Source organism: Sceloporus undulatus, chromosome 6 (genome assembly GCF_019175285.1).
Source record: "Sceloporus undulatus isolate JIND9_A2432 ecotype Alabama chromosome 6, SceUnd_v1.1, whole genome shotgun sequence".
Taxonomy (NCBI): Eukaryota; Metazoa; Chordata; class Lepidosauria; order Squamata; family Phrynosomatidae; genus Sceloporus; species Sceloporus undulatus.
Window position 1 is genome coordinate 122,694,360 of NC_056527.1, and position 18,575 is coordinate 122,712,934.

Below are 18,575 nucleotides of genomic sequence, written 5' to 3' on the forward strand. Positions count from 1 at the left end.
AGACTAGACCGACTCTGTTGTACTTTGGCCACATCATGAGAAGGCATGACACACTGGAGAAAACAATGATGTTAGGAAAGGTGAAGGGAAGCAGAAAGAGAAGAAGGCCACATACTAGATGGATGGACTCTATTAAGGAGGCCCAGGTATCAATTTGCAGGACCTGAACAGAGCAATGGAGCCTAGGGAGTCTTGGAGATGTCTCATTTCCAGGGTCGCAATGGGTTGAGATTGATTCGAGGGTGGATAACAAGAACAACAAAACCTGATATTGTACCAAGGGAGGGGGGCAAACAGCTGAAACGTAGGACGTGTCCTAGAAAAGAATGGCATTACCAGTAATTGTGACTGCCTTGCTTACAGTCACTATTAAACACTTTTGGTTACTCCTAATTGTGTGGTTTACAAGATATGTTAATAGGAATGGATGAATGAGTGGCTAACCACGGGTGCAGATGGGAATCTTGTTTCCGCCATAAAGCAACACATTTAAAAAAACAAATATTAATCCTTAGAGGCTGAAAGCATATCTGCACTACAGAATTAATGCTTTGTACTTCTCCTTAGGGAACCTTGGGTTCATGCAGTTTGATAGGGAGGTCAATAAAGGCATTTCCAGCACTTAATGTTTCCCAGGGTTTTTCTGTTGGAGAAAATGTTAAAGTGTCATTCATTCATTGTATGTGTTTCTCTTCTGCTGCAAGGCTTATGGAAGTGACCTGTAGCACAGAGGCGTACTTTGAGAACAAATTAGTAGCTGCTGTTCTGAATTTGTAGACCCACAATTTTTCAAAAGACGATGTTTCCCTCCTCCGAACTTACACCACATTTGTTCTTTGTGTCATGTATGAACATTACAGAAAGGGAACACAGCACTGCACATCGCTGCCCTTGCAGGACAAGAAGATGTGGTACGAGAATTGGTGAACTTTGGGGCCAATGTCAATGCACAGTCACAGGTGAGTTGCTCCTCTCCCTGCAGGGCGGGCCATTTATGGCTTCCAGACTGCAGAATAAGAGGCTGGTTAGCTAGGATATTTGAGAGTTGTAGTCCAACCACCCACTAGCTTTTCCAATGCTTTGTAAAGAGATCTTTCCACATCTCCACCAAGGTAGTGTGAAATACATTGGCAAGTGCTGCTGTGCTTTGAGTCACTTAAATGATCTCTAGTTGGTTACTTACTGGTCTTTTAACCAGTTAATCACTCAATTGTATTCACAGACATTTCCAGGGATGCAACAGAAATAACAATAAAGTAGGTTTTTTGTGGGTTTTTCAGGCCATGCGGCCATGTTCTAGAAGAGTTTGTTTCTGATGTTTCGCCAGCATCTGTGGCTGGCATCTTCAGAGGATGCTGGCATGGAAGTGTTGTCGCTGTTTAAAAAGGGGCAAGTTTTGTTTGGCAGAAACCAAGCATGGTTTTGTTTTTGCAGTTATAAAGTTTCCTGTTAGTAAAACTTCTTTCACCTTCACTGACAAGGATCCCAAAGGGTTCAGGGGAAGTCAGAGGCTGGTAACAGCGCCTCTTTCTACTCCCAGTTGCAGTCTCACACTCAAACTGAATTAGGCTATTAAAACATGCTTTTTAAAACCCTTAGCTGTCAGATCTACAAATTAAAATTAGTCCTTGTCAACTAAATCAGCCTTTTAGCAAACATGACAGAAATGTGGATAAGATGTGTATATGAAACGTAAATGAATTTCATGCTTCGACTTCGGTCCCATCTCCAAGGTATCTCACTGTGTATGTGCAAATATTGAAAAAGCTGCAAAAAGCTGAACTCCCAGATGCTTCAGCATTTTGGATAAGGTCGACTCAACCTGTATTTGCTTTTGAGGGAAGCAGTCTTATACAGAGAGCCTTATATATAGCCTTATATAGAGCTTGCACTTGGATTAAATATCCATTAGGCTTCAGTCTAACTGGGTCTCCCCTCAGATTGGGCAAAACCAGCACATTTGAAGGCATTTAAGGTCTTGAGACCCAGCATGGTGTAGTGGTTTGAGCATTGGACTATGACTCTGGAGACTAGGGTTCAAATCCCAGCTTGTTCATGTAAACCCACTGGATGACCCTGGGCAAGTCATATAGTCTCTCAGCGCTAGAGGATGGCAATGGCAACCCCACCTCTGAAGAAACTTGCCAAGGAAACCCCATGATAGGGTTGCCTTAGGGTTGCCACAAGTTGGAAACAGGCACACAACAACGACAACAAAAGATCCAGAGTCCCTTCATTTGCATTGTGTAGATGTTGGCAAGTAGCTCTGGTTCCCCGTTATGTTTGTTAAGATCACTCTCTTTCTGCCAACCATCCGCTCCAGCGGAGCTCTGGGTGTGCGTTTTGCAATTGTGATGGTGGGGAGACACATCCCCAGGAGCTCATCTGTCGCAAGGGGGGCGAGCGTTGCGCTGCCTATTAGAGGCTCTCGGCTCGCTCCAGAGTCCCCTGCTGGCTGTGAGGTTGCACAGCTTGCCTGTGACAGTCTGTTCGCATGTATTTGGGTTATGTAAGTAGGTATCTGAAGGTCAAATAAATGCTGGGGAGACAGAGAGGAATAGGGTAGGGAAGCATTGAGGCAGAGGGGCAGAATGCAGAATGACAAGCCTAGGGAGCCTAGAGGGCAAATGCTCTGTTTTCAGGACTAGACTGGTGTCAGTCATTCTGGTTGAGATCAGCAGGGAAACAGCTCCCTTTCTCTTTTTTGATCCTGTTTGCAGTTTGCACGTTTGAATCCTTTTCTGAAAGGAGGGAGACGGAGTGGGCTTGAGTTGGGCTGCGTAAACATGAAACCAAGTTGATTTTTTTCATTTTGGTGATGGTGGGAGGGCTGTTATTAGGAACGTGCTCCACATAATCTGGAGATACTTTTGCTAAGCAGGTGAGTAAACAGCTGGCGATTTGTTTGAACGTATGCACTCCTGCTTTGCATTAGGTGTGCATATTTAGTCTCCTTCCTTGGTCGTTCCATTCCTCTTTGTTAAGCAGGAATGAATAGATGCTGGAGTGCATCAAAAATGCAGAAAAATCATGTGTACATTTTCTGCATTCATAGCCAGCCTTCCTTTTCCAAATTTTGCCTTGCTTTGGAAATGCTTTCCTTGTCCTAATCCTCTCCCTGACCCAACAATAGTTCCTATCATGTTCTAGATGGTTGCAAGACCACTCAAAGGTTTTGTGATTTTGCTGTATCTGTGTTATAAAAACAAAACGGCACCCCACCTCTCCCTTTTCCTATACTATTAATCCAAGGCATAATCTTCTGTACAGCTGCTCTGCATATAACCCTCGCTGAAATGAAGAGGATATGTTTCACTCATATCCTATTAGGTTCCCTTGCCATTGAAGGCTGGGCCATCTAGAAACACATTTCTTTCCACCCTAACAGTGTCCCCAGAGGTTATGCTTTATATATGGGCCAGAATCCTGTTGCTGCACTATGCCAGCAGTTGCACTTTTTCCCCAGGGTTGCACAGTGTTGGCAGCTGGCAAAATCTGGCAGCCCTGAGAAGCCTCTTTCTCCAATGCTTGGCTTCCATCGCGGCTGCTGCAGCCTTTTCTTTTCTGACATCACTAGAGTCCATCGGCAGGATTCTGATCATTAAGTGCTTGCAAGCCGGAGAGAAGACTACAATGACTACAATCCCCTCATTTTGTCTCATATTCCAGCCATCTTCCCATAAAATCCAACAGCTCTTGATAACACAGCCTGTTCCTACCTTCATAACACATATATGGTATCCGATGTTTACATGGGACTGTGACAAGACAAGAAAGACTCAGAAATAGGGCTTATTTATTATATCTAAAGGGCCATTGCTTCTGTGTAATCTTCACAGATCTCCCCCACCTTCATCACAGCAAAGTGATCCTTTGCATCTTGTATCTCTCCCTGATCTGCTGCAGCTGTGGTTATTTTTGCATGCATTTGGAAATAACAGTGTTGAATCTATGATTGCAGAAAGGCTTCACGCCCCTGTATATGGCAGCACAGGAGAATCACCTGGAAGTTGTCAAGTTCTTACTAGAGAATGGCGCCAACCAAAATGTGGCCACAGAAGTGAGTATTCCCTTCCTCATCTCTATTGCTGGTCCAGTATTCTTGCCCCACTTGCTTTCCGTGTGTTTACTTTGCATGGCACAGATCTGTTTGCTCACATGTTTCTTCTTCCCCAATCTCTGGCAGGATGGCTTCACACCGCTGGCTGTGGCTTTGCAGCAGGGCCATGAAAACGTGGTGGCCCACCTGATCAACTATGGGACAAAGGGCAAAGTGCGCCTCCCGGCCCTGCACATAGCTGCCCGCAACGACGACACGCGTACGGCTGCCGTACTCCTACAGAATGACCCAAATGCTGACGTCCTCTCCAAGGTACACCTAAAGGCCCAGATAGGATGAGAGGTGTTTGTCTACCATTTGAGGGAAATGGCGGGTCTCAGAGGGCCAGTGTGACTGTAGTGGCTAGTGCTGGACAGTGACTTGTGGGTTGTGTGTGTCCACATTTAAATTCCCAAACAGAATGGGCATGAGGAAGAGAAGGACTCTCATCCAAGAGTTTGGTGTTGTTGTAATGGATCACAAATATGGTCTCTCTTCATCCAAGACCAAACTAAATTTGGTTACTAGAGAACCTATGCTATAGGTAGCTTACAGGACCAGTCCTGCTTTGTTTTAGCATTCATGCTAGTGCTCTAATGAAATATATATAATGAAATATATATAATGAAATATATATATATATATATATATATATATATATATATATATATCAGACAGTATTTGATCCATTTTGGATCCCAATTGGCCTGGGACCCTGTTGGAGAGCTCCCTTGACTCATCTCTCTGTTCTCTTCTCTCCCACAGACTGGTTTTACCCCACTGCACATTGCCGCACACTACGAGAACCTCAACGTGGCCCAGTTGTTGCTAAACCGTGGAGCAAGTGTCAACTTTACTCCCCAGGTAGGAGCAGAATCGTTCCTTGATAACCATGGGAGACCCTTTGCCATTGGTCTCTGCTGCCAGACATTGAAAGTCTGCCCTTTGCCCATGCTAAACAGTTTCAGATTGCGAAGGGAATGCAGAATATTCTGAACAAACTGAGTACTAAGTTATGTTTAGCTTTTATGGAGCAGAGCCTGACCCCAAGAACTAAAGATGAACCCTGGTAGTTCAGCAGGCAAAGTGCCAAAGGCATGTGCGAAGAGGAGCCTTTGAGCCACTTTTGGGCTCAAACTCCCATCAGCCTTCCTTCACTATCTCTAGCTGGAGATCCTTCATTGGAATCAACGGAGTCCCTTCCAATTCTATGATTCTAAAGGCTTAGGAATTGAGGGACACAAGCGCCTGACCTCAGAGGTTCCTGAAATCTTATGAATCTTTATTTTGGACTCCTTTAGGGAAAGCCAGCTTTGCTTCAGAAGAGGACTCTAGATTCCTTCTAAAGCAGCCCATTTTGGTGTGGTACCTAAGCTTTGTCTAAATGCATCACAGTTTGTGCGTAGAAGATCTTGTGTCCAGGCCATGATTGGGGGGAAAAAGCCTGAGACTTGGAAAATCTGTTGCCAGCCAGACTTAGACAGTATTAGGTGAGATGGACTGGTGGCCTGTCTAGATATCCGGCAACTTCATCCATTCACCTCTTTTCTCTCTCCATATATGCAGAACGGCATCACCCCGCTGCACATCGCCTCCCGTCGAGGGAACATCATCATGGTACGGCTGCTGCTTGACCGGGGGGGCTCAAATCGAAACCCGCACCAAGGTAAGATCTCCCCCAAGATGGGACTTGTAGGAGGGGATGGGTGAAGGGAAAAGGAAAGCAGCACCAGAGCTAGGAAGAACAATCCTTTTCTTGGGAGTTTATCACACTGGGGTTGATTTTGGTATTAAAGAGAGATTAAAGTGCATTTAAAACATCCCACAAATGAAGCAGAAATTGTGAGTAATTGCACAAATGATTATCATGTGCAATTGCACAAATAAAGCGACATCAGAAATGCATTGCTTCTTTGTGACTATTTTAATGGCAGATTTTGTGAAATATTGTATGAAATTGTTACGTGTAATTATCCGATTTCTCTGGGATATTCATGGGATAAAATCCCGATCTCTTCCGTGTGATAAGTACCTTGGATTGCAACTTCCAGAATCCCAATGCTGGTTGGGACCTTTTGGAAGTTGCAGTGAAAAAAAGGCATTTTGTCAAGTTCTGGGCAGCATCAGTCTTCCAACTCCAAAGAACACTGAGTCTCAAAAGCTGTCAAATAAAACGGCTTGTTTATTTCCAAAAGCACTCCAAGTACCTCCTCTGTGAGAAGTTTCTTTATCTCTTTAGAGAGCTCTCCAGCATAATATGATCAAAGTGTGTCAGGCAAGACAGCAGTAACAAAAGAGCAATTTCCTCAAGCACAATTTGAGCTTTACCTTCCCTTTCGTGGCTTGTACGGAGGGAGGGATTTGCAGGATAGATCTCACCAAAAGCAGACTGGGGTTACACCAGGGGAAGCCGTGGGCAGCCGCAAGAAGTGTGTCAGTGAGGTGAGCAAGTAGGAGTTACCCCAAATGGTGCCGTCACTTAGGCAGGATAGAGCTGGTAACAAGTGTGATGCCAACAAATAGGAGAGAAAGAAAGATCCTTTCCCTTCTTCATAGATCACTCATAAAGAAGAGGCTCTCCCATTCTCACTAAAGCAATGGTGGAAACAGATTTGTTGGCATACCTAGTATATTTGGCACCCAGTGTGGGTCATTTTTTAATACCTCCCTCCTCTTTTCAATAGCCTTTTCTAGGTCATCTGCTATTTGTACAGGTATATCTCCATTAATGAAGAAGATTTGTTCCTGGGCATTACTTTGTTAACAGAAAATTGAGTTGTCTTCCTTTGCTGCTGGGTGAGTGGCAAAGGGAGGCAACTTACCTTCTCATTTGGCCAGCAGAGAGGCCAGATCTGGAAGGCAGCCCAGTCCCACCAGTGAGAGAAGGAAGAAACACACTTTCCTACCTGGCCAGCACCAGATGACACTCCATCTAAGGTGTCACCCAGTGTGTCCTGTACTCTGCACACTCCCCTAGTGATGCCACTGGGGCCTTCCTTCACTATACATGAGAACAGCAGGTACAAGCAAAGACACCACTTAACAAGTAGAAGCAGCATTGTTGATTTGGGCATTCTAGGCAACTGAAGTCCACAAAGTAACTTTTCACAGCTTTGACTGGCACCCGCTATTTTAATTTTCCAACTCTGCATCAATACCTCCATTTCATAAAAACTTTACACCAGAGGCCAGACCTGGTTTTTTTCAGCTATGGTGCAGTTCAGAGCCAAAGCTTTTGTAAGAATGAAGTAGCCCTGTTTCTTCTTAGTTCTTGGCCCCAATCCAGGCTGGTGTTGGTGTGTGTGCATGTGTGTGCTTCATGCAGAAGAGAGTGTTCTGAGGGTGGTAATTAATATGTTACTGTGTTAGTGCAATTCATTGTAATACTATATTTGTTTCGCCATCTGTTTCTGCAAGGTGGGTTGTGGCCAAAGTAGGCAAGGGACATGTTAATAGCAACTCTTGGAGTTAATGGAGGAAAGGTGGGGTTACAAGACCAAGTCACATTCATTGCTGCAAGAGAATTCTTCCTTCCTCCTTCTGCTTTCCTACTTGCTCTGATGACTTTCCTACTGTTGATGTTCCTGCAGGATGAGCTGACGCCCTTGCACTGTGCTTCCAGAAATGGGCATGTGCGGATTGCTGAAATCCTACTGGACCATGGTGCTCCCATCCAAGCAAAGACCAAGGTGACATGCAGTGAAGGAGTAGCGGAGCTGGAGAAAGTTGCTTTTTTAGGCATATGACTCATGGGAGATCATGGGAAAGTAATTTTTTTTGGAGTGGGACTATGCTGGGATCTAGTTACCAGCATAGGTTAGGGAAGGCTGCAATAGAGAATGAAGGAAGGTGTGCAGAGGATTATTGATGGCATGTGATCTTCATGGAAAGGTAACTACGTAGCTGGAGCTGGAAAGTAGAGGGAAAAGTGATACCACATGCACCCTCCATATCCACAGCAGTAAGGTCCCAAGACTTCTGTGGATACCTGAAACCATGGATAAGAGGGAACCCTATTATGTTCAATGTAAGGAATGACTTCTGACTTAAGTAAGCCATAGAATCACATTGGAGAACCAAGAAATGCCTAGAGAGAACAATCCTTCTAGGTGTGATTCGATGGTATGCTAGAACAGGAAGTTGTCCATAGAATTGCACTGGAAGACCTAGAAATGCCTAGAGTCAACATCTTTTTTAACATGGATAAGTGAAATTGGAGATACCAAATCTGTGAATATGGGGGTCATAGTGTGGGTTCAAATTAGGCTTACAGTAGCTAAGTCCCAACATGGGGCCTAAATACCCTGAAGGCACCAAATCTGCCTGATACTACACAGGGTCAACTACCGTTTGTACTTGGATGGAAGACCACCAAGAACCCATTAGGCTATATTCCAGGGGAAGCTAGTGATAAACCACTTCTGAGTATACCCTGCCTCAGAAAATGTCATGAAATTTATTGGGTTGCCATAAGTCAATAGGCAACTTGAAGGCACATAGACATACAAGTCCTATCACACATGACCAACAGCTCTGGTTTGATGCTGCCCTTGCGCAGTGTTCCATTCAGCAGCATCTGTTTGACTATCTTGTGCTTAAAAAGCTTTAGGAGAGATAAGGCTCTCAAAATGTCTTTCTTTGCCACAGAATGGCCTGTCCCCCATCCACATGGCCTCCCAGGGGGACCACCTGGATTGTGTGCGGCTTCTGCTGCAGTACAATGCTGACATTGACGACATCACGTTGGACCACCTGACGCCGCTGCATGTGGCTGCCCACTGTGGCCACCATCGGGTTGCCAAGGTCCTGCTAGACAAGGGCGCAAAACCTAATGCACGGGCCCTGGTGAGCAGAAGAGGCAACAGCGGGAGGGCCACATCAAGACATGCATACCTGCCATGGCACTGACAAGCCTTTCTCTCCTTTGTCTTTTCCTATGGCTGCAGAATGGCTTCACCCCTCTGCACATCGCTTGCAAGAAGAACCACATTCGGGTGATGGAGCTTCTCCTGAAGACAGGGGCCTCCATTGATGCCGTCACTGAGGTATGCAGAGCTACACGTTTGCGAGACAGGAAAGTGTATGGCCCATTGACATAATCGTGACCACACAGATGTTTTGGCTTTTCTGGATTGTATCAAGGACAGCCTCCCCTAAAATTGGCAAGCCTTCAGTTGTCCTTGATTACAGGTCCCACTATCATTATGGCTGATGATGGGAATTGTAGTCCAGCACATTTTGGGGGGCACTGGATGTGAAAGACAGCAGAGTTGTTGCTATTCACTAAGGTGCACATGGTTTTTATAGGGGGAAAATGGATACTTAGATTATGACTCTGCTGAAGCAAAGGCAACCTGTAGCCCATCAGGATCACAACCTTTACCTATCAAGACAAGGATATAGCCATGTTGGTCTGTAGAATCAGTATATAGAGAGATCTTGTAGCACCTTTGTGACTAAGAATGAAGTTGACAGTATCAGCTTTTGTAGACTTAAGCCTACTTCCTCAGATGTATTTGGTGGAATGGAAAGCCAGGGACAGACCTCCCCATGTCTTCTATAATAGCCATTCCCAGTTGCTCCAAGGCCCTCTCTTCTTCCCTTTACTGTATTTACTGGTATGATAAGAAGTTAATGGCAACAACAGTGACTCTTTAGTTGCAGTGAGAAGGAGTGTTTCTTCTCCTACTTCTAGGCTAATGCTTGGAGATGGCTTTCTGTACAGTTTCCAGTGGTCCTTGGGAGATATAGCTTAGGGTATAGTCCTTTGGGAAATATTGTTTTCTCATTGCCGGTTTCTCTCTGATGACGGCTGCAAGCTATCAGAGTTTCTATCCAGGCTCGACTGGCATCTAATGTCCAGCAGCTGGCAGAGCAAGTGGCATGGATTATTCTCTATTTGATTTAGAGATGGAGCAGGCCTGGTTTCGATACTAACATATTTAGTGTTTAATGTGTGAAAAATCTCATTAATAAACTTGCGCCAGCAAGGAAGCGCACAGATTTTAACACCTAGAAGGCACCTCTCCACAATTAATCTGAACCACAATTAAATCACTGTTTGGAATGGCTCAGAGGATTTTCTTGGTCACATTCCTGTTTTGGTTGATCACTAGCTAGAACACAAGAAGGAATTTTTGCCCAAATCATGCCCGCGCGAGTGGGAGCGCAGGAACCTTGCACATGTTTTCTCCAGCATCTGACTCACAGCTTGGCTCCTGATGAAGCAAAGCCTTTTGGCACACTAGCCTTAGGGAGAATTTAGTCATTTTAAGGCTTTTGACTGATTGCAGAATGTTGGGTTGTTAATTGTCTTCCCTTGAAGTGAAGCAACGATATTTGAAAACCTATTTTCTCTTGGCTTTTAGAAACCATTCCAAAACTTTCTTTGCATGATGGACATAAGGAAGTGAGGAGAGCTTCTAGAGCTTAAAAAAGTTCCTTTTTAGACTATGACTCCCAGGACGGCCATGTTGGCAAGGTGGCATTCTGAGAGTTGTGGTCCAAAAAAGTAACTTTCCCAATAATCCAGGATCCTGGCTTCTGATTGTGACCAAACAGGCGCATGAAGGCCACGGCCCATGTCTGTTGTCTTTCTATTGGTAGTAAAAGATACACTGCGTCTGAAGAAGAAAGTTCCATTTAGTTAGCCTGACTAATTCCAAGGGTTAAACCTCTCTTCTTCATTCTGAAGTGGCATCATAACATAATGCAAGGGTTGGAGTCATTCAGTTATCCAGATGCTGATGAATTCTCATCATCTCTTATCAGTTTCTAGGCTGATGGGAAAAAGTTGAACAACATCTGGAAGGCTGCAGATTTTCCCATCCTGCATTAAGGCCTGAATGGTAACTTTTGGGGTACTATCTCAGTACCACTGTTTTGTGTAGCATCGAAATGATTTACTAAACAAAGCCCTGCCGCTCACTCTTGTCCTCCTTTAAGATTTCCACTTAGCTTCCTTGCTTACATTAACGCACCAACACCCAAAGTGCTTGTGACCATAAACACTTGTGACGTTGGCTCTTACCACTTCAGTTTACTCAAAGAAATCTTTAGTCAATCCATCTGCAAGTTTAAAAATTTCCAACACCAATTGAGGTATTTGTTTGGACTGTTACCCGAAAGTGCTAGCTGTGTGAAAATAGATTTAGTGGGAAGAGATGTCTCTTTCTCTAAGCGACAATTTCCAGCCGCAAGGAAGAATCCGCACCTATTGTGTGTGCATGTTTGTTTCTTCATTCCCTCTGTCTTGTCCACAGTCCGGCCTCACCCCGCTTCATGTGGCCTCTTTCATGGGCAATCTTCCCATTGTCAAGATCCTGCTACAGCGTGGAGCATCTCCCAATGTTTCCAATGTGGTGAGCGTCAATATTTTAAAGGCATGCGGGGTGGAGGTGGTGCTGATACCCCATCCTCCCTTGGGATGTTTGTTTTGTTTTGCTTGGAGGGAGAACAGAGATTTTGGAAAGGAAGTAGAGTGATGCATATGCAACATGCACTTTATTAGAAAAGCTAAACTTGTTTTATTGCTTTAATATTATTTGTCAATTAAAATCTATAACCAATTTTACTGTCTAGGTTGTTCCTAAAATTTACAGATCAAGCCCGTACTGTTGGCCCTCCACATTTGCAGCTTTGACTGTTGTGGATTTGGCCATTTGTGGTTTTGATTAATATGTTCTCTCTAGGAATCTCTAGTCCTCCAGTGCAACTTTGCCAGAAGTTGGCCATAGAGTTGTGCTGGAGAACCTAGAAGTTCCTAGAGTAAACACTTCTCTAGGCATTTGTAGGCCCTCCAGCATGATTCTATGATCAACCTCTGGCAAATGTTGACCATTGAGTTGCACTGGAGGACCTGGAGATTCCTAGAGAGGCATTTGGGGAGGGATATTTTACATGGAATTCTTCAAGTTTCATCTCATTTACTTCTCAGTCATACAGGCTTTTTAATACAGAAGTAATGAGTAACTCAACATTGCTATTTTTATTACAACACTAAAGGCAGTTACTTATTTTTGAGGCAGGATTAAGTATACAATGAGTCAAATAATTAATTTATGTAAGAAATGATTTTTCCAAGCTTTGATGGTGACACAAAGGAAAAGTTTTAGGACAGGACTTTGGTCATACTGCTGGATGCAAGATGCTCCCACTGTTTCATGGACACTGATGCGTTCTCCTTTTTCCCCTCCATTTTGCAGAAAGTAGAAACTCCGTTGCACATGGCAGCCCGGGCTGGGCACACTGAGGTGGCTAAATACCTTCTCCAGAACAAGGCCAAAGTCAATGCCAAAGCTAAGGTAAGTGGTGCTTGCTGGAGTTTTTGGGCCAACAAGAGGCCCATGCCTGGGTGCATTCATGCTGCAGAAATCACACAGTTTGACTCCACTTTAAGTTCTGTAACTCCCTCCTATGGAGTCCTAATTTGACAAGGGAGATTTTCACATGGGCAAAAGTGATGGGAACATAGCGGGATGCTTCCGTCACTATTGCACTATTGCACAAAGCCTTCCTCCTACAAAGAACATATTTCTAGTCCTCAAGGCTTCTTCTGTCATTGTGATTGTGATGCTTGTACTATTTATGAGCTTGTGACAAGGGGTGCGGTGGATGAGAGTCTCTCTTCCCCATTGCAGGACGACCAGACGCCGCTACACTGTGCTGCCCGCCTTGGCCACTGCACCATGGTGAAACTCCTCCTAGAAAGTGGTGCCGACCCCAACCTGTCTACGACAGCGGGGCACACTCCCTTGCACATCACGGCCCGCGAGGGCCACCTGGACTGTGCTTGTGCCCTCCTTGACAAGGGGGCTTCACAGACAGTCATGACCAAGGTAGGGAAACAGGGACGCTGGCTCATTTTTCCTTCTGCCTTCCTGATTTCTGGATCTCTCTCACATTGGAGTCACCTCTAGGTGTGCTGAACAGCATCTTTGACAGTTGGCACTCCTGTCTTAATTTTGCTTTGTAGTAAACTGAGATATTTCATTCTGGTCTGGTTATATTTGCATTCTAGTATAGCCGTTCTGGCATTCTGGTTAGATTAAGAGTACATTGCTGCTCCCTAGTTCACAGTTTTAGAGTTGCTTGATGGTTAATATGTGTATTTTAAAATTTTATGCTTTGTGATTTTAGAGTGAAGGCCACTGGCAGGACTTACTGGTATTTTATTTTTGCCTTCTTTGTATGATCATGTAAAGCTCCGTGTGAATCGTACAGCACTATATAAATAAACTTTAATAATAATAATAATAATAATAATAATAATAATAATAATAATAAGTGTAGTTTTCTTCTCCAGCTGACGCCAGGCACTGATGCTCTCTGTTTCTCCCCAGAAAGGATTTACCCCTCTGCACGTTGCATCCAAATATGGGAAAGTGGATGTGGCTGAGGTGCTGCTGGAGCATAATGCCCAGCCCAGTGCGGCTGGGAAGGTGTGTACATTGTGCCATATACTTTGTGTATGGGAGTGGGGGAGAAGGCAAATTCAGGAGCCTTTTGGACATTGCTTTCTAACATACTGCTGTACCATCAAACATGGTGATTGGTGATGGTCAGCCATAAAAGCTAGTAGGGGAGTCTACACTTGTTGCCTACACTGTGCCATAGGGCAGCATTGGGCAAAAGTGCTCCACTTCTGCCAGCTGATTCCCTTCTCTTATGCCTCTTTCTTTGCAGAATGGCCTCACGCCTCTCCATGTAGCTGTGCATCACAACAACTTGGACATTGTGAAAGTGCTGCTGCCCAAGGGAGCCTCCCCACACAGTGTGGCCTGGGTAAGGCTCAGTTGATACCACCCCAAAACCCACTTTGTACGTGGAGCATAAGAGTCTGGGTTTCAGTTTGAAATGGATATTACTCTGGGTAGAAAGGTGTTGAACCTGGTTGTATCAAGCCCTTGGACCAAGAGCTCCAAGCAAGGAATATAAGTAGGCTGTGCACATACTCCTTGCCTCTTGACAGAAGGTCAGAAGGGAGAAGACCAGCTTAGTCTCCTTGGTAGACTATAGAACTCGCTGCCAAGGGAGACCAGTCAGTTCCTTTCCTCTTCACCTTCTGCCAACAAGCAAGGACTTTTTTGTTTTATTTAGGCAGACCTGTGACAATGAATCTGGATACTAAGGGAAACATTTTTAAATAGATGGGTACTATTCTTTCTTCTATTGTTGTGTTTTTAATTATGCTTTTAATCTGCCCTACATTCTGCTGGTTTGGTTTGATTTGATTTTATCACTGTTAATTGTCTCAGATGCCATCTGTGAAAGAAAGGCAGGGAATCCAGTTAAGAGCGAAGATAAAGGGATAAGACTGAGCACTCCCAGAAGTGAGGCTGATGATGGTTAGAGACAGGCAGAAGTACATGCTGTACCCTGATGCGATACCAGAACCAGGGTTGCAAGAACTGGGAGCATAGTGCAGAAAGCAATAACCAGCAGGCAGCTGTGAAACAGTCGGAGATATGGACAGGAATCTCAGAGGAATTGGATAGTAGCTTGTTTTGCCAATATTGCACAGACTGAGAGAGTGCAGGAGATCTTAGAGCAACATAGCAGGCACGTTCCGGTTGATAGCATCAGCATCCTAGCTTGAAAAGTTCACTGTTCCCTTCTGCAACCAATAATCCAATTTTGCATCTTTGCAAAATTCATACAGTGGTGCAAAAAAGAGAGCGAAGGATTGATTTAGGTCCCACGGCTCCTGACACTTGATAGCTTTGACTTCCTGATTTACGTGACTTCTCTGAGTCTGGTGGTTTCTCCATCACAGAACGGATACACTCCTCTACACATCGCTGCCAGGCAGAACCAAATGGAGGTGGCCAGCAGCCTCCTACAATATGGTGCTTCTGCCAACGCAGAGTCCACACAAGGAGTAACCCCGCTGCATTTGGCAGCCCAGGAAGGCCATGCGGACATGGTGCTGCTCCTGCTCTCCAAGCAAGCAAATGGCAACTTGGGCAACAAGGTGGGCAGGTTTGCTTTCCCTTTGCATACACAGAAGAACAGAGGGATGTTTGGTTTTGTCCCCCCCCCTTTTCTTTTCCCATTTTTCATACATGTTTATACATTTGTAGTTTTTAGTGTACTTGGTAACTTTTTAATAAAAAATTCCTTTAAAAGAAAGAATAGGGCAAAAATATCATATGTTCAAAGGTTACATCTGCACTGTGGAAATAATGCAGTTTGATACCACTTTAACTGTTGTGGTGCAATGGTATGCAGTTCTGGAATCTGTAGTTTTGCAAGTTTTGCTCTGATGCAACAACAAACTACAGATCCCAGGAATCCATAGGATGGCACCATGACAGAAGAAAATGAGAATATAAGAAGAGCTGTGTTAGATCAAACCAAAGGCCTATTTAATCCTCTGTTCAAGCAATTGCCTACAGGAAAATTCACCAATAAGACCGGAGTGCAGCTGCAGAGGGCATCTTTTTTTTGGTAGGGAAAAGCTTGCAATGAGACAAGGAGATATGATTATCTGTGCCTCCCAAAATCTGTATTTATTTCACCTGCTTCCACCAGTAGCTATTAACCAGGAGCATTAATGGAGCTTCCAGATACAGCAGCAGTACACTTCTCCATATAGAGCAATGGTTCTTAACCCGTGATGTGCTCATAGGGGGTCTGCAAAGGCTTGAAGGCAGTAACATTTTTTAAAAGGCTATTTAGGCATATTCCTAAAGGTGCCTAAATAGCCTGAAGATGCCAGATCCAGTATGATCTGAAAAATGCGGCAGGGTCAGGCTTGGCTTATACTTGGAGGTGAGACTGCCAAGGAATACCAGATGCTGCAGGCTATATTAAGAAGAAGGCCTTAAGAAATTCAATAGATGAAGGTTCCTGTGAACCCAAAATGAACATCCAAAGATGATGCAGTCTTCTTTGATTTCTCTGCATAATGCACTGCTCTGTTACTGCAAACCTCCTCTGAATAAATTTTGCCAAGAAAGCCCTGTGATAGGGTCACCATAAGACTTATCATCTGCTTGGTTTTTGTCTCTGTTAAAGGCCGTTAGGTGGCACTCCTGTCGTGGCAAGATCTGCTTCAAGATAGCTGTTCAACCCTAATTAACAATTAAAATAGTAATTTCCAGACTAAGGACCATGAAATAACCACTTGCAGAGCCTTGAGAAATTGAATAAATGGAGGCTCCTATGGACCGAAAAGGAGCACATAAAAATGGCGCAGTCACTAGCTTCTCCCTGCATAATGCACTGACTGCTATGTTACTTCTTCCTTTACTATGAACCTCTGATGAACAGGGACACAATTTTGCCTGTTGTGCTTTTCAGTTAGATGGGACTGGAAACAGATGTAGGCAGGCTTAGCTCTCCCATTTGGCCAGAATGAGATCCTGGGAATAGCAAAAGCTGTCTCTCAGCTTTGCTTCCTACTCACCTCCTGTTAGAAATAAGGATTTTAGACCCTGAATTGTGAGTTTCTGTTGACAACATTTTGGCCACTGTCTGACCCAACAACAGGGCTCTTCTTGTGTTTTCTTAATCCAGGATGCAATGCACAGATCTGCCTCCATCACACTCCATTTGGCTCTTTTTAGTCTCCTATTTCATTTTTAAAAAGAAGAAGCTATAAACAGCGGAGGCAACAGCTTGTATTGATCCATTCCTGCCACCCTCTCCCAGGGCATTTTTCTTCGCTTACTAACAGCAGCACCTTAAAATGTGCTGCACGGCTAGGAAATAGTTCTCAAAATATATTTTTGGGGCACGTATTCCCAAACACCGATCCCACCAGCCATCTGCTGCTACAGCAACAACAGCAAGGCCTGGAGCACCATCTGGGAAGCTGTGGGGGTATCTTGGCTGAGGCCAGGATAGAGCCCTGGCATGGTGCCACTCTGCTAATTTCATCATAGCCCTTGCCTGGTCTTTGATGGCACTGAGGTTCAAAGCACACTAGAAGCAGAGGTAGAGTGTCACTAGGGCAAGAAAGGGAAGAGTCTTCCCACGCCAGCTTGTTTTCTGCTGTTCCAGTAGCTAGAACATTCAAACAACAAGAAAAGAGATTCCACCTAAACATTAGGGAGAACTTCTTTGCTGTAAGAGCCTTTCGACAGTAGAACAGACTGCCCCGAATGGTGGTGGAGCTTCCATCTTTGGAGGTCTTTAAACAGAGGTTGGATGGACATCTTTCAGATATGCCTTGAGTACACTTGCATGGTAGAGGGTTGGAGTAGATGGCCTTTGCCATCCCTTCTAGCTTTATAATTCTATTCTACAATTCTTCATCAATGTCTAGGTCCTATAGAGCAGAAACTATGGGGACAGATAATTTCAACCTCTGAAAAACTGAATATGTAAATACAGTATGACTTCCATATCCATGGGGGATATATGAATACATTTCTCCCAGTTTCAAATAGGCTGAGAGAGGTAGGGTTTACCTGGTGGTATGGGAGATGCACTGTGGTCAAGCTTGGTTTCCTCCTTTTCTTTTGTCTGTTGTCCATACTAGTGATCTTCAAACTTTGGTCCGCCAGGAGTTTGGACTTCAAGTCCCAGAAGCTTCAACCTGCTTGGCCAGAAGTCTGGGAGCTGAAGTCCAAAACATCTGGAGGACTAAAGTTTGGGAATCACTGGTCTATGCTGGAGCAGCTTTTTAAAAGCCACACAGCCTTGGTTCCTCATAAAGTTGGCAGCCTTCCATTTGCCATGGCTTCCAGTGTGCCTACCCACCAAACACATATCCTTTCTGTGCATAACTTAGCCCCTGCATTTTCTCTCCAGAGCGGCCTCACCCCACTCCATCTGGTGGCTCAGGAAGGACATGTCCAGGTGGCAGATGTCCTCCTCAGACACGGCGTCCGAGTAGATGCAACAACACGGGTGAGTCCTCTTGGCAACTTTATAGTCTACCCCCCCCCCCCAACCTTCAGGAGTTAGTTTCACGAAGGCATGCCCAACTGAGAAAATGCCCAGAACCAACATGATGTTTGTATCTCTTGGTTACCTTTATCAGTGAGCCCTATTATGTGGGTTAATTTGGGGAGTAGATGGACAAGAGAGGGGAGGCTGGCATGCAATGGCTTGACTTGATTTCTTTTCTTTTGGTCCTTTCCTCCTGTCTCTCATCCTGACAATATTAAATACTCTATGGGTTCTTTATGTTTGGGAATATGCAAGGGCAGAAGGATGTCTTCTGAGCCCTCTTAATACCATTGATCCTCCAGATGTTTTGGATGCCAGCTCCCATAATTCCTAACTGTTGGCCAAGTTGGTATCAGTTGTGCACTGGCATTTCTTGTGCTAGAGAAAAAATATGGGTTGCTGTCCAACCAAACCATATTACATGCCTGAAACCAGCCTGCATTACTTTTGATGGAGGAAGTGCACAAATGCATTTAAAACAATGTAAGCCGCTCTGATAGTCTTTTGGTTGAAGAGTGGGGTAATAATAATAATAATAATAATAATAATAATAATAATAATAATAATAATAATAATA

At 44.4% G+C, this 18,575-nt stretch overlaps 1 protein-coding gene across 1 annotated transcript in view; it reads left to right on the plus strand.

Moving 5' to 3' along the window:
• The window catches only part of ANK1 (ankyrin 1), a 110,484-nt gene that overhangs the window by 63,362 nt on the left and 28,547 nt on the right, over positions 1-18,575 (plus strand). Inside the window, 16 exon segments of the mRNA XM_042472067.1 lie at positions 861-959; positions 3,962-4,060; positions 4,187-4,372; positions 4,865-4,963; positions 5,666-5,737; positions 5,739-5,765; positions 7,690-7,788; positions 8,747-8,944; positions 9,046-9,144; positions 11,362-11,460; positions 12,304-12,402; positions 12,739-12,936; positions 13,441-13,539; positions 13,784-13,882; positions 14,874-15,071; positions 17,858-17,956. Of these exon segments, the coding sequence (XP_042328001.1) occupies positions 861-959; positions 3,962-4,060; positions 4,187-4,372; positions 4,865-4,963; positions 5,666-5,737; positions 5,739-5,765; positions 7,690-7,788; positions 8,747-8,944; positions 9,046-9,144; positions 11,362-11,460; positions 12,304-12,402; positions 12,739-12,936; positions 13,441-13,539; positions 13,784-13,882; positions 14,874-15,071; positions 17,858-17,956 (1,869 nt within the window).